The sequence below is a fragment of the Rhinoraja longicauda genome, chromosome 35 (assembly GCF_053455715.1).
Source record: "Rhinoraja longicauda isolate Sanriku21f chromosome 35, sRhiLon1.1, whole genome shotgun sequence".
Lineage (NCBI taxonomy): Eukaryota > Metazoa > Chordata > Chondrichthyes > Rajiformes > Arhynchobatidae > Rhinoraja > Rhinoraja longicauda.
Window position 1 is genome coordinate 16,872,743 of NC_135987.1, and position 12,970 is coordinate 16,885,712.

Here is a 12,970-nt window from a genome sequence, read left to right on the forward strand (position 1 = left end):
GAAGGCAGTGGAGGCCAATTTGCTGGATGAATTTAAAAGAGAGTTAGATAGAGCTCTGGGGGCTAGTGGAATCGAGGGATATGGGGAGAAGGCAGGCACGGGTTACTGATTGTGGATAATCAGCCATGATCACAATGAATGGCAGTGCCGGCTCGAAGGGCCAAATGGCCTCCTCCTGCACCTATTTTCTATATTTTCTAAACAGAGTAATTGTATCTGATTCCACCAGCTCCTCTGGCAGTGTGTTCCAGTCTCTGTGTGTAAAATTAAAACTTGCCCTTCAGATCCTCTTCAAATCTTCCTCCTAAACATAAACCCATGACCTCTTGATATTGGTGCTGAGTGATGTTACAAGACCCTCATTGGTCATGGGGCCAAATGACATCATGATACACTTTGAAGGTAGATACAAAATGCAGGTGTAACTCAGCGGGTCAAACAGCATCTCAGGAGAGAAGGAATGGGTGACGTTTCGGGTCGAGGCCCTTCTTCAGACTGATGCACTTTCATTGCCAGTTTCTATTATATGTGTGGGAGGTCATGATGGAAAGTACCCGTGAAAGTGGAAAGGGTTAGAGGGATGCCTCTAACAGGGGAATGCAGGGAAATGAAACTAGCTCAAGTTGTCACCTTGATCTGCAAGGATGAGTTGGTCCAAAGGGCCTGTTTCCATGCTGTAAAGCTGATTTTATAACTTTAAACCAGCAACTAAGAAACATAAACATGCACCACAGACCCTTAGGCCCAACTTGCCTATGCCGACCAAGATGCTCCATTCACGCTTGTCCTAATCTATCCAGCCTCTCCCTGTAGCTCAGGCCCTCGAGTCCTGGAAACGTCCATGTAAATTTTCTCTGCACTCTTTCCAGCTTAACGACATCCTTCCTGTGGCATGGTAACCAAAACTGAAAACAATACTGCAAATGTGCCCTCACCGACGTCTTGTACATCTGTAACATTAGGTCCTGAATTTACACACAGCACCCTGACAATGAAGTCCAATGTCCCGAAAGCCTCTTTGACCGCCTTATCCTGTGATGCCACTTTCAAGGAACTGTGTACCTGCAGTCATAGATCCCTCTGCTTCACAAGACTCCCCAGGGCCCTGCTATTCACTGTGAAGGTCCTGCCCTGGTTTGACTTCCCAAAATGCAACACCTCGTACTTATTTCCATTAAAATCATTTTACAATTCCTTGGCCTACCTACTCAACTGATCCTGTTGTGATTTTTGGATGACGTTTCGGTCGAGACCCTTCTTAAGACTGAAGAAGGGTCTCGACCCGAAACATCACCCATTCCTTCTCTCCTGAGATGCTGACCCGCTGAGTTACTCCAGCATTTTGTGACACCTTAGATTTGTACCAGCATCTGCAGTTATTTTCCTACACTGCTGTAATTTTTGATAACCACCCAATTTAGTGTGATCTGCACCCTTATCAATCATGCCTTTTACGTTCTCATCCAAATGAGCTGCTTAGTCTGTCCAATCCCTGTCCTATAAATCAGCTTTGTATGAAGTTTTCTGGCTATTAGTTAGTCTGATGACGAAAGAGAGGGGTATTAATCAGAGCAGGAGTTGCTTCTGTCTACTGTTTTTGATTTGGGGGCAATGTATTTTTCTCAAGCATACTCTAAAGTGTATGTACAAAGAAGCCAAGCCCATAGAATGACAGAGGAGGAACACACAAAACCAAGCAATTACAGTTTTTCAGTTCGTGCCATGACCAATATATTAGCCATTTTAGGATTAATAATTGATATCAAACCATTAATAATTTAAGGTCAATTTTCAACATTAATTGCATTCTAATTAGATACTATTAGCTTTAACAGCATTGATTTGAATATATATCCCCACACATTTTACTGTGCTCTGAACTCTGATTTTGAAAGGCAAATATTACATTTTGGATTCTTAGTGTAGAAATAGATTGAAAATGCTGTTGCTTTATCCTTTTTAAGATATTGGATAAATAGGTTTCTGGCCCTGTTAAACGTTGTGGAGGAGAATGCTGCATGAATGTGTTTTATGTCAGCTGTGACACCTTTGATTCCGAAAGAAATTTCGTGAGTTATGTGTAATCCTACTTTTAGCCTCATTATAATCTAATTATCTTATCATCATCCTCTGGTACTCCGAGTGGTATTACTGAAAAGTCGATGTATAATTGTGCAACTTTTCCTCAGATTTTTGCGAGTTAACAGTGCATAGAGTAGTCCGTCCGAAGTATCCAGTAAGCACAGGGAACTGCAGATGCCAAGAGCCAAGAGTGTTTAGTTGTCAAATAGACCAAAAATGGAACAATGAAATTCTTACTTGCAACAGCCAGTTTACAAAAATTAGACACAAAATGCTGGAGTTAACTCAGCAGGTCAGGCAGCATCTCTGTAGAACATGGATAGGTAACATTTTGGTTGGGGTCGAAATTCTTCATCCGAAATATCCAGACTGTGTTCCACACAAATACTGACTCCTCAATGGGAAAATCAACTTGGATGAAGTTAGAAAAGAAAACCTCCCAACCCGCGAAAAAAAATCAATTACAGAGATGATTATTCCGGCTTCTTTTTGTTTCTTGTGTCAACTTGGGTCAATGTAACATGGAGGTGTACTCTTCTGCACCTGACTATTCTAATTTGGAGGTAGACACACAATGCTGGAGTAACTCAGCGGGTCTGGTAGCATCTCGGGAGAGAAGGAATGGGTGACATTTCGGGTCGAGACACTTCTTCAGGCTGATTCTAATTTGGAGGTGGGTGCTATTGGACGAGGTGAGGTTCAGTGGAAATGGTGACACTGAACACCGAGGGAAGCTTGTTTGATGGGACTTGATTAGAAGTTTGCAGATGAGCGCCCTAGAAGTGTATTAATTTTGCATGCGGATTTTGCTCGTGCCACGAAACGGGTGCGTAAATCCTCGCTGAGCTTGCAGCGTAGCCACAATATGTTAAAGTGCCCAATGTTGTAGTATATCTGCTGCTCGCTAGATGTTGCTTCCTGACAGCTATTGCAGCCCCTGGAGAGCCCTAATTTATTACCCCGATGCTTTCGCTCCCTGTAATGGATATGATATTACAGGAGATTGCGTTATTGTTGTTATCTGGAGGTCACCGTGACTTTGTCCCGTGGCAAGAAAATAATTCAGCGCAGCCTTCTCTCCAGCGAGTTTCTAGTGAGGCCTGAGAAGGATGGTACACCCCAAGCTAGCTGAGTGAGGTGGTGTGTGCTGTTGTATAAGGATCTGTGAGGCTGAACAGGTCAGATTACCTCTCTAACAAAACCAAAACAGGCAATGTGGTTGTGGGATGGTCAGTACTACTGCCTTTTAGTTCCAGCGAGCCGAGTTCAATCCTGACCTTGGAGTCGAGTCTTCAGAGCAAGTGTGAGGTGTTGCACTTTGGGAAGTTGAATGTAAGGGGAAAGTATGTGTGTAAAAACGAGGAACTGCAGAGTTTAACAAAATACGTTTATGTCACGTATACCGAGGTACAGTGAAAGGTTTTGTGGCATGCTAACCAGTCAGTGGAAAGATAATACGTGATTACAATCGAGATCACCAAGTCTTGTAGCTGTGCAGAAGTGTCAAATTGGCAGCATGAGGAGAGAGAATTTAAAAAACCAATTAACCATTTGAAGCACAACCATATTCTTTGCCTGAAATATATTAGTTCTATATCCAAAATAACCTATGCAACACACCAAACCTTTTTGGTCACATCTTTGAGCTCTATCCTGTTACATTGAGTTAAAACTATATAAAAGATGAGTGAGTTGTGCCAGCAAATTGAGGCTCAAAGTAAAATAACAGATAAAAGCCTCTGGTTAAATAATTTATGTGTTTAAATCCAAAAGTCTAGTTTGTGTTCAATCCCAAATGTATTTTTGTAATTACGTTGCTGAGAGCTAAATGAATTCCATTTTCTTAGGTAATGTCATTTGTTATGTTGAGCAGAATGTGATTTGAATGGTTGCTGCTCACGTTCTTGTAATTGTCTGTGTTTGTTAAATTCTGCAGATCCTATTAGTCTACAACATGGCCTGTAGCATCTTGAGCCTGTACACCTCTCTCGTCTTTCTGCCCGGCCTCAGCAACGCAGATTCCATTTTTCAGAAGGAGTCCTTTCCAGAACTGCAACATGCCTACTTCATGTACTGGCTGGTCAAAAACCTGGAACTGCTCGATACTGTCTTCATGATCTTGAGACATCGGCACCGTCAGATCTCGTTCCTGCATGTCTACCATCACTGCAGTATGCTGCTCCTGAGTGACCTGACCTATCATCATTACCCTTGGCCAGCCATTGCCCCTTTCCTCCTCCTCAATTCATTTGTCCACATCTTCTTGTATTTCTACTATGGCCAGAGCGCTGTGAGTCCATTGCAACGACCCACATGGAAGAAAAGAATGACACAGCTGCAAATCTTCCAGTTTTTTATGGACTTGCTTCTTGCAACGTGGGGGTATCTCTTTCATGGATTCTGCATTTATGGGATCTTGTATGGTTTAACAATGCTTGGGCTTTTCTCAAACTTTTACTTCAAAGCTTTTTATTCAAAAAAAGTTACATAAATATGTCTCTCTAATTCAGAAAAAAATAATTGAATTTTATTTTTCCTGTCAATTAACTAAATGAGCTGGAATTCTTGTTTAAATCATTATGTTTTTGGTTAAAATGTCCATTGGGAATCAAAGACCATGAGTCAATATTATAACTATTTAATATTGGACACTTCATTTTAAAGTTTGGCATGTAAAAGGTGTTTATTACTGGTTTCATAGTTCGTTCCAATGTAAATCCTCAGTGATCGGCTGGGATTTTACCATTTCAGAACCAAATTACAAACATCAATCAACACTATTTAAAAAAACCCCATCAATCCCTGCCACAGATAGCAAGCCTTACTGTTCAATCAGTCTCAATGGAAACCATTGTAGTTACATTTGAAATGTGGATATTGATGCATCTTGAGATGTGTACAGTATCACTGGGTTTAAAGGAGGTAAAAGGAGAGAAATTGGTTTGAATTAGTTGAGGACATGAAGAGATGGGCAAGGATACAATGGGATATGAGGCACCACTTTTAAATAGGAGCTGGTTTGGGTTTTGGAATTATCTCCCTGGAAGGGAGGTTGTAAAAATGCAAACTGAGTTTCCAGAGGGAGTTGGATGGAAATTAAAGGGAAAATAATGTTCAAGGCAATGGAGAAACAGAGGGGAATGGGGTCATTTGGGATTGTCCTATACTGGTTACCATAGACCGGTGGAGCCATGTGGTAACCTCCTGACCTGTAATTATTTTTAACCATAATTCATTAATTTTGTACTTTGGAGCAAAAACATACAGGTACTCCCCAGGTTACGATGGTTTGACTTGCGATAGTTCGGCTTTGCGATGGTGCAAAGACAAGTGATCGCTCGCCTTCAGTGCATTTCGACTTACGATACTTTCGGTTTCCAATGGGTTTCTCGGAACGGAACCCCATCGGAAGCTGAGGAGTACGTCGCCCATTCCTTCTCTCCAGAGACGCTGCCTGTCCCGCTGAGTTACTCCAGCATTTTGTGTCTACAGTTTAAACCAGCATCTACAGTTTCTTCCCACACAGATCAGCCTTGAGAGCATTGTTGAAACAGTTAATTATTATACCCTTCTCAATGCCACCTGTTGGGTTTGTTCACTGCACATTGCCTCATCCATCCTGACACAGAAGATAGACACACAATGCTGGAATAACTCAGCGGGACAGGCAGCATCTCTAGATAGAAGGACTCAGTCTGAAGAAGGATCTCGTCCAGAAACGTCACCCATTCCTTCTCTCCAGAGATGCTGCCTGTCCCGCTGAGTTACTCCAGCATTTTGTGTCTGTCTTCGGTAAACCAGCATCTGCAGTTCCTTCCTACACATTCCATCCTGACACAACCAGGTCGGCCCATCTGTGCCCAAGGTAGGTTGAGCAAATTCACCATGTCTTGTGGAGCAGTTCGTCAATTGTGTGCAGGTTACCTCTCGAGCCCCGGGGGTTATCGCCAAGCCAACAGAGGGACACAACCTTTTACAAACCACTGCTTTAATACATTGCTGAATTGTATAAATGATACATCATTTGATGTATTTTAAAAATTAAAATATTTTCGGCTGAGAAAATGTAGTGGCTTCCTGAGTCTCAAAGATATTTGACAAACCTTACAGGGTGGAAATGTTTGCAGTCCAATAGGAGAAAGTTCTGAAAGATTTGAAGAAGAGTCTCGACCTGAAACGTCGCCCATTTCTTCTCTCCAGAGACGCTGCCTGTCCCGCTGAGTTACTTCAGCATTTTGTGTCTACAGTTTAGACCGGCATCGACAGTTTCTTCCTACACAGATCAGCCTTGAGAGCATTGTTGAAACAGTTAATTATTATTGTTTCTAGTTGCCTGGCACTTTATTGCTCCAACCCACTTCTACCCTGACCTCCATCTACACACTTGCAATGAAACACAAGACAAGCTTGTGGAACAACACCTCATCATTCATCAAGGCACATTGCAGCCTTCCAGACTCAATGTTTAGTTCTCCAACTTTAGGTAACATATACGTCTTAACTTGGTTAATCTTTGGACCACACAGTTGATATTGAATTGTGATATTAAGAAAAAATTGCTTTCCTTGCTATTCCTAAAAGAATAATGAAATGTTTTTAATTTTGGATGCAGTTCGATGCAAAATTTATTATAGAGATAATCGGTTTTGACATTTATCGGAAGTACAGTTCTTATAGTCATTGTGCTCCTAGTATTAACTTTTATTTTCAGAATACTGTTGAAAATAGTCATTTTAGTGTGACGATCGATCTCAAGTAGATCAACTCTCATTTTAGGTCCAACACTGAACAAGGAGTTACACATCAGGCAGCTGGAGTATATTAGCGGGTCAGGCAGCATCTTTGGAAAAAGGGAACAGGTGATGTTTCGGGTCACAAGGTCATAAGGAATTGGAGTAGGGCATTTGGCCCATCAAGTCCACTCTGCCATTCAATCATGGCTGATCTATCCCTCCCTTCTAACCCCATTCCCCTGCCTTCTCCCCATAACTTCCGACGCCCATACTAATCACGAATCTATCTATCTCTGCCTTAAAAATATCCACTGACAGCCTCCACAGCATTCTGTGGCAAAGTATTCCACAGATTTATCACACTCTGACTAAAGATTTTTTCCTCGTCTCCTTCCTAAAAGAACGTCCTTTAATTCTGAGGCTATGACCTCTAGTCCTAGACTCTACCACTAGTGGAAACATCCTCTCCGCATCCACTCCATCCTGGCCTTTCACTATTCTGTACGTTTCAATGAGGTTGCCCCTCATTCTTCTAAACTCCAGCGAGTACAGGCCCAGTGCCGACAAACACTCATCATAGGTTGACTACTCATTCCTGGGATCATTCAGTCTGAGGAAGGTTCTTGACCCGAAACGTCACCTATTTTTCTCCAGTGGTGCTGCCTGACCCGCTGAGTTACTCCAGCATTTTGTGTCTATTTTCAGTGTAAACCAGCATCTGCAGAATCTTCCAAGACTGAACAAAGAATCATTGATTCTGGGTGTGAGGTAAAAAGGTGATTACGGTACACTTGCATTTGGTTATCTGACGGATTCTCATAAGAAGTATCAACACGCTGGGAAAAGAAGCCATTGCTGGAATAAAATAAAAACTGCTGGAAATTCTCAACAGGTCGGCAGTAATTGTGAAACGGAGAGGCAGCATTAGTTTCAGGTTGATGAGTTATCAGAATTAGGAGAAGATTGGAGATTGTTATGTGTCAAATTGCAGAGAAGGTGATGATTGTAGAGAGAGCAAAGGGAATGATAGTGAAAGGGTGAAGAACAAGGAGAGCGGAATGGCAGAACTGGGGTAGAGGTGTGCTGGCTGAGAGAGGGTGAGAAAGGCTGGGGAACTACAACTAATCAGTTTGGGAGAGATGTAAATAGAAGGGGATGAATGAGGGCAGTGGAGAGAGAAAAACACTTCTGCAGCTATCTTTCCAGATGCACTAATCTCATTTGTGATCAACTGAGGCACCAGAGATGCTCTTGGTTAAAGTTGCTCTTTCGTTGGGGCACATCAGTGTTTATAGAAGCACTATAAGAAAATAACTGCAGATGCTGGTACAAATCGATTTATTCACAAAATGCTGGAGTAACTCAGCAGGTCAGGCAGCATCTCGGGAGAGAAGGAATGGGTGACGTTTCGGGTCGAGACCCTTCTTCAGACTGATGTCAGGGGGGCGGGACAAAGGAAGGATATAGGTGGAGACAGGAAGATAGAGGGAGATCTGGCAAATCTGGGTCCCTTCCTACCCAAACCACCCCAACCCCGGGCACTTTCCCCTGCAACCGCACGAGATGCAACACCTGTCCCTTTACCTCCCCCCTCAACTCCATCCAAGGACCCAAACAGTCTTTCCAGGTGAAACAAAGGTTCACCTGCACCTCCTCCAACCTCATCTATTGCATCTGCTGCTGCTCTAGATGTCAACTTATTTACATCGGCGAAACCAAGCGCAGGCTCGGCGATCGCTTCGCTGAACACCTGTGCTCGGTCCGCATTAACCAAACTGATCTCCCGGTGGCCGAGCACTTCAACTCCCCCTCCCATTCCCAGTCTGACCTTTCTGTCATGGGCCTCCTCCAGTGCCATAGTGAGGCCCACCGGAAATTGGAGGAACAGCACCTCATATTTCGCCTGGGCAGTTTGCAGCCCAGTGGCATGAACATCGACTTCTTCAACTTTAGATAGTTCCTCTGTCCCTCCCTTCCCCTCCTCCTTCCCAGATCTCCCTCTATCTTCCTGTCTCCACCTATATCCTTCCTTTGTCCCGCCCCCCTGACATCAGTCTGAAGAAGAGTCTCGACCCGAAACGTCACCCATTCCTTCTCTCCCGAGTATTTATAGAAGCACTAATTTGTTTAGAACAGTTATATTGAATTAACGGAGTGCCTTTCAGGTCCTTGTTTATATCATTGAATTTCACAGACAATGGATATTTTTTGGATGCAGTTATGGTTTTATACACGTTAGCACAGGTGCTAATTTGCAGGTAGCAAGTTCCAACAAGAAGCAATCTACAGTTGCTACATATCTGAAATAGATGGGAGACCTGGTGAAAACAGTCGTAGAGAAAGAGAAAACTGAATTAACATTGAAAGGTTGATGAAAGCTGTTGAAATGATGAATTCATTGTTAAGCATTGAGGAGAGCAGAGTGCCAAGCTGGAAGATAAAGTGCTGTTCCTTGAGCTTACTGTGGGCTTTCTGCCTGCTGTTGCCTTGCTAATTGCTGCCTATTAACGTCCATTGATCAGTGTACAAGGAACTGGGGCTCCTTTGAACAACACCTTTTCATCTCCCTATTTTCAAAATCCTCCACTTCTCAATGCTGTTCTGTCAAAGTGGATGACCTTACATTGCAATCACATTATATTCCACCTCCATGGCCTGACCCATTCACGTGTAACTTGTCTAGATCTTGCGAAGCCTCTCTCACAACCCGCATTGCCACTCTGCTTTGTATCATCAGTGTAGTTGGATCTGCTACACTTGGCACTCATGATCCATTCTTCATTGATATTGATCGTGAACAGCTGAAGCCCCAGCACCAAACACCATGGCTTCACACTCATTACAGCCTCCCAACCATTGAGTCATCTATTTATTCCTGCTCTGTTTACTCTCTGAAGTCGTCCTACAGGAAACTGGCTGGGGATGTGTCCAGAGTCAAGTTGTCAGTCTTGCTGCAGTGATTAATGTTGCCTTTGTGGCTTCTTCCTTCCTCAGTGACCTTCTGATGGATCACAGATTTGCAAAACCCATGGTTGATTTTCTTTGCTGGTTGCAGGGGACAATCATTGTTTCATTGACTGCCGAGTGGCAGGTAATTTGTACACTAGTGACCAACTCTTCAGAGATAATAAACAATGCTTCCTGATGCACTGACCTCATTTATAATCAACTCAGGACTCAGAACTGCTCTTGGTTGAACCTGATCTTTGTTTTGGGCAGATCTGTGGATTCATTTAAAAGAGTTATATTGAATTTAAGGAGTGAATTTCAGGTCCTCATTTGTGCCAATGAATTTCACAGACAATGGATTGTTTTTGAATGCTGTTATGGTTCCATGTTGGCGAACACAACTGCCAATTTGCCCATAACAAGTGCCAACAAAACACTGGGCGACACCTTTATTCTTTTAGATAGAGTCTTTAGCATTGATCACACCTCGAACACGGCAGCAATCTCACTCTTTAATGCAGCAAAGTACATTACATGATCAAATCTGCAAGTCACAGCCATCTCACTTGGAGCTGAAAGGGTTGCCACTGAACCAGGATATGCATCCCATTGTCAAACATCAGGCGATTTTGTTTTCATTTGATTTGATCAATTGATTGATTTAAAGATATGACATGGAAACAGGCCTTTCTGCCCACTTAGTGAGCGCTGGCCATTGATCACCCATTCACACTTGTTTTATGTTATCTAACTTTTGCATCCACTCTCTACACACTTGGGGGCAATTTGCAGAGGCCAATTAATCTACAAAACCACATGTCTTTTGGCTGCAGGCGGAAACTGACACATCTGTAAGAAAGCCACGTGGGCACAGGGAGAACGTGCAAAGTCCACACAGACAGCACGGGAGGTCAGGATCGAACCCGGTCTCTGGTGCTGTGAGCAGCAGCTCTACCTCACGCACCACTGTGCCGTCTGATAGGGTTTGGTTGGGATTTGCCAAACATACAGCGTGTGCAAAGTAGGATCATCCATCAGGGGAGTCTGCCCACTGAACTCGCAGTAGGTCCAGACACCAAGGCCGACTCTATTCACCTCAATGAAGAAGAACGGCTGAAGAAGAGCCCAAAGAAGGCTTTAAATTGGACACGTGAGAGGCAGGAAACATGTTGGGGGAGTCCAGAACCAGGGGCCATAGTTTAAGAATAAGGGGTAGGCCATTTAGAATGGAGATGAGGAAAAACTTTTTCACTCAGAAAGTTGTAAATCTGTGGAATTCTCTGCCTCGGAAGGCAGTGGAGGCCAATTCTCTGGATGCATTCAAGAGAGAGTTCGATAGAGCTCTTAATGATAGCGGAGTCAGGGGTTATGGGGAGAGGGCAGGAACGGGGTACTGATTGTGAATGATCAGCCATGATCACATTGAATGGCGGTGCTGGCTCGAAGGGCCGAATGGCCTCCTCCTACACCTATTGTCTATTGTCTAAATGTAAAATGTTGTCTGTTCATATCCTCTTCAGATGCTGCCTGACCTGTTTATTAACGATCATTAACAAAGAAAATTATTTAAGATTGTTCAGTGGAATAAGTGGTGTGTTGTGTTAATTGTTTAATAGTGATAATGATATAAAAGCATCAGCCAAGATATAAGGAAATGAACATTTAACAGTGAATATGGTCAGCAGAATGGATACTTTTTAACCAATGTAATTTCTTCAACATAAATTAAATCCAATAATTAATGTAAGAATAATTCTTGGCACAGTGCAGGCTGACTTATAAAGAGGAACTAAAGTAGATCACCTCGTTGTGGGGGAATGATAGGACGTGTGTGCCCTCCTTGGTCCTTCAATCTAAATAGCATTTAAAAAAAAGTATAAATCTTGATATATATTTTGCATACCATTTCGAATGCAACATTTACTGTCTCTACCCTGTGAAAATGTGACGCTTTTTAAACATCAAACTTTCCCGTCTCTGCAGAGGCATGACCAGAGCAGAGCATCAGGAGTAGTTTTTACAATTCAGCGCATAGTTTAACTGTCCTGTCTGACTTCTGTAAATGCTGCCCGCTCAATTGTTTAACTGATTGGGTCAGTGTAGCATCTCATTATTCACCATCTGCAGGAGCACATTGCAGTAAAGGCAATGTAAGATGTTCAAATTATCTGATTATCAAAGATTAAAGATTTCGGATACAAATTACCCGCTGTAATATAACCTGTGTTCACATTCCAGTCAACTGATGCATATTCATGGACTTCGAAGTGGTGAACACTATTATTGTAAGCTGTTTTTGAGGAGATATTTCCAAAAGTGCTCTAAAATATTCACCAATACAACTTTATAGTATTTACCATTGCATTTCAAAAGGTTAGATTAGAATAACTTGCACGTTATTCTACATTATTTCTTTTTGTCCTCTGAGTGCTGTTTTTTCCTCTTAGTTGAGTTTTGTTTAGAGATACAGCGTGTAAACAGGCCCTTTGGCCCACCGAGTCCACGCCAGTGATCATCCGTACACTAGTTCTATCCTACACACTAGGGACAATTTACTGAAGCCAATTAACCTGAAGAAGGGTCTTGATCCGAAACGTCACCCATTCCTTCTCTCCAGAGATGCTGCCTGACCCGCTGAGTTACTCCAGCATGTTGTGTCTACCTACAAACACGCATGCCTTTGGAATGTGTTGGGAAACTGAAGCAACTGGAGAAAGCTCATGTGGTCACAGGGAGAACGTAGAAACTCCATACACACAGCACCAGCAGTCAGGGTTGAATATGGGTCTCTGACGCTGTAAGAGTCGCCAAGTTTCTGGCGCCAACAAAGTTACATAAAGTTCATCGAACAGAAGTAGAAGATGAAGCAGAAGTAGGCCATGTGACCCCTCTTGCTTGCTTCACTATTCAATTAACTTATGTGAGACCTTTTACCACAGTGCCATGGTCCTGTTCTAATGCTATAGCCCTTGAGACCCTTAAATATACAAACAATTATCAATCTCATTGTTGAATATACTCAGCGACTAAACACCACAGTTTGTACGGGTAATGAATTCCGAAGATTCACTGGATGAAGACATTTCCTGTTCTGAATGACTGACTCCCTTTTTTGAGACTTGTGATCTCTAGACAATCCAGCCAAGAGAAAGATCAAAGTTGCATCTTCCCATGAGAATTGTGAACGTTTAATGAGACAACCTCTC

At 42.7% G+C, this 12,970-nt stretch overlaps 1 protein-coding gene across 3 annotated transcripts in view; it reads left to right on the top strand.

Annotated features, from left to right (window-relative positions):
- The window catches only part of LOC144610017 (very long chain fatty acid elongase 5-like), a 35,859-nt gene extending 29,712 nt beyond the window's left edge, over nt 1-6,147 (top strand). For all 3 annotated transcript variants that reach the window (XM_078428460.1, XM_078428462.1, XM_078428463.1), the window contains one exon: nt 4,019-6,147. In XM_078428460.1, coding sequence (XP_078284586.1) covers nt 4,019-4,573 — 555 coding nt within the window. In that variant the 3' untranslated portion in view covers nt 4,574-6,147. The remainder of the gene's footprint in view (nt 1-4,018) is intronic.
- The last annotated feature ends 6,823 nt before the right edge of the window (nt 6,148-12,970 follow it).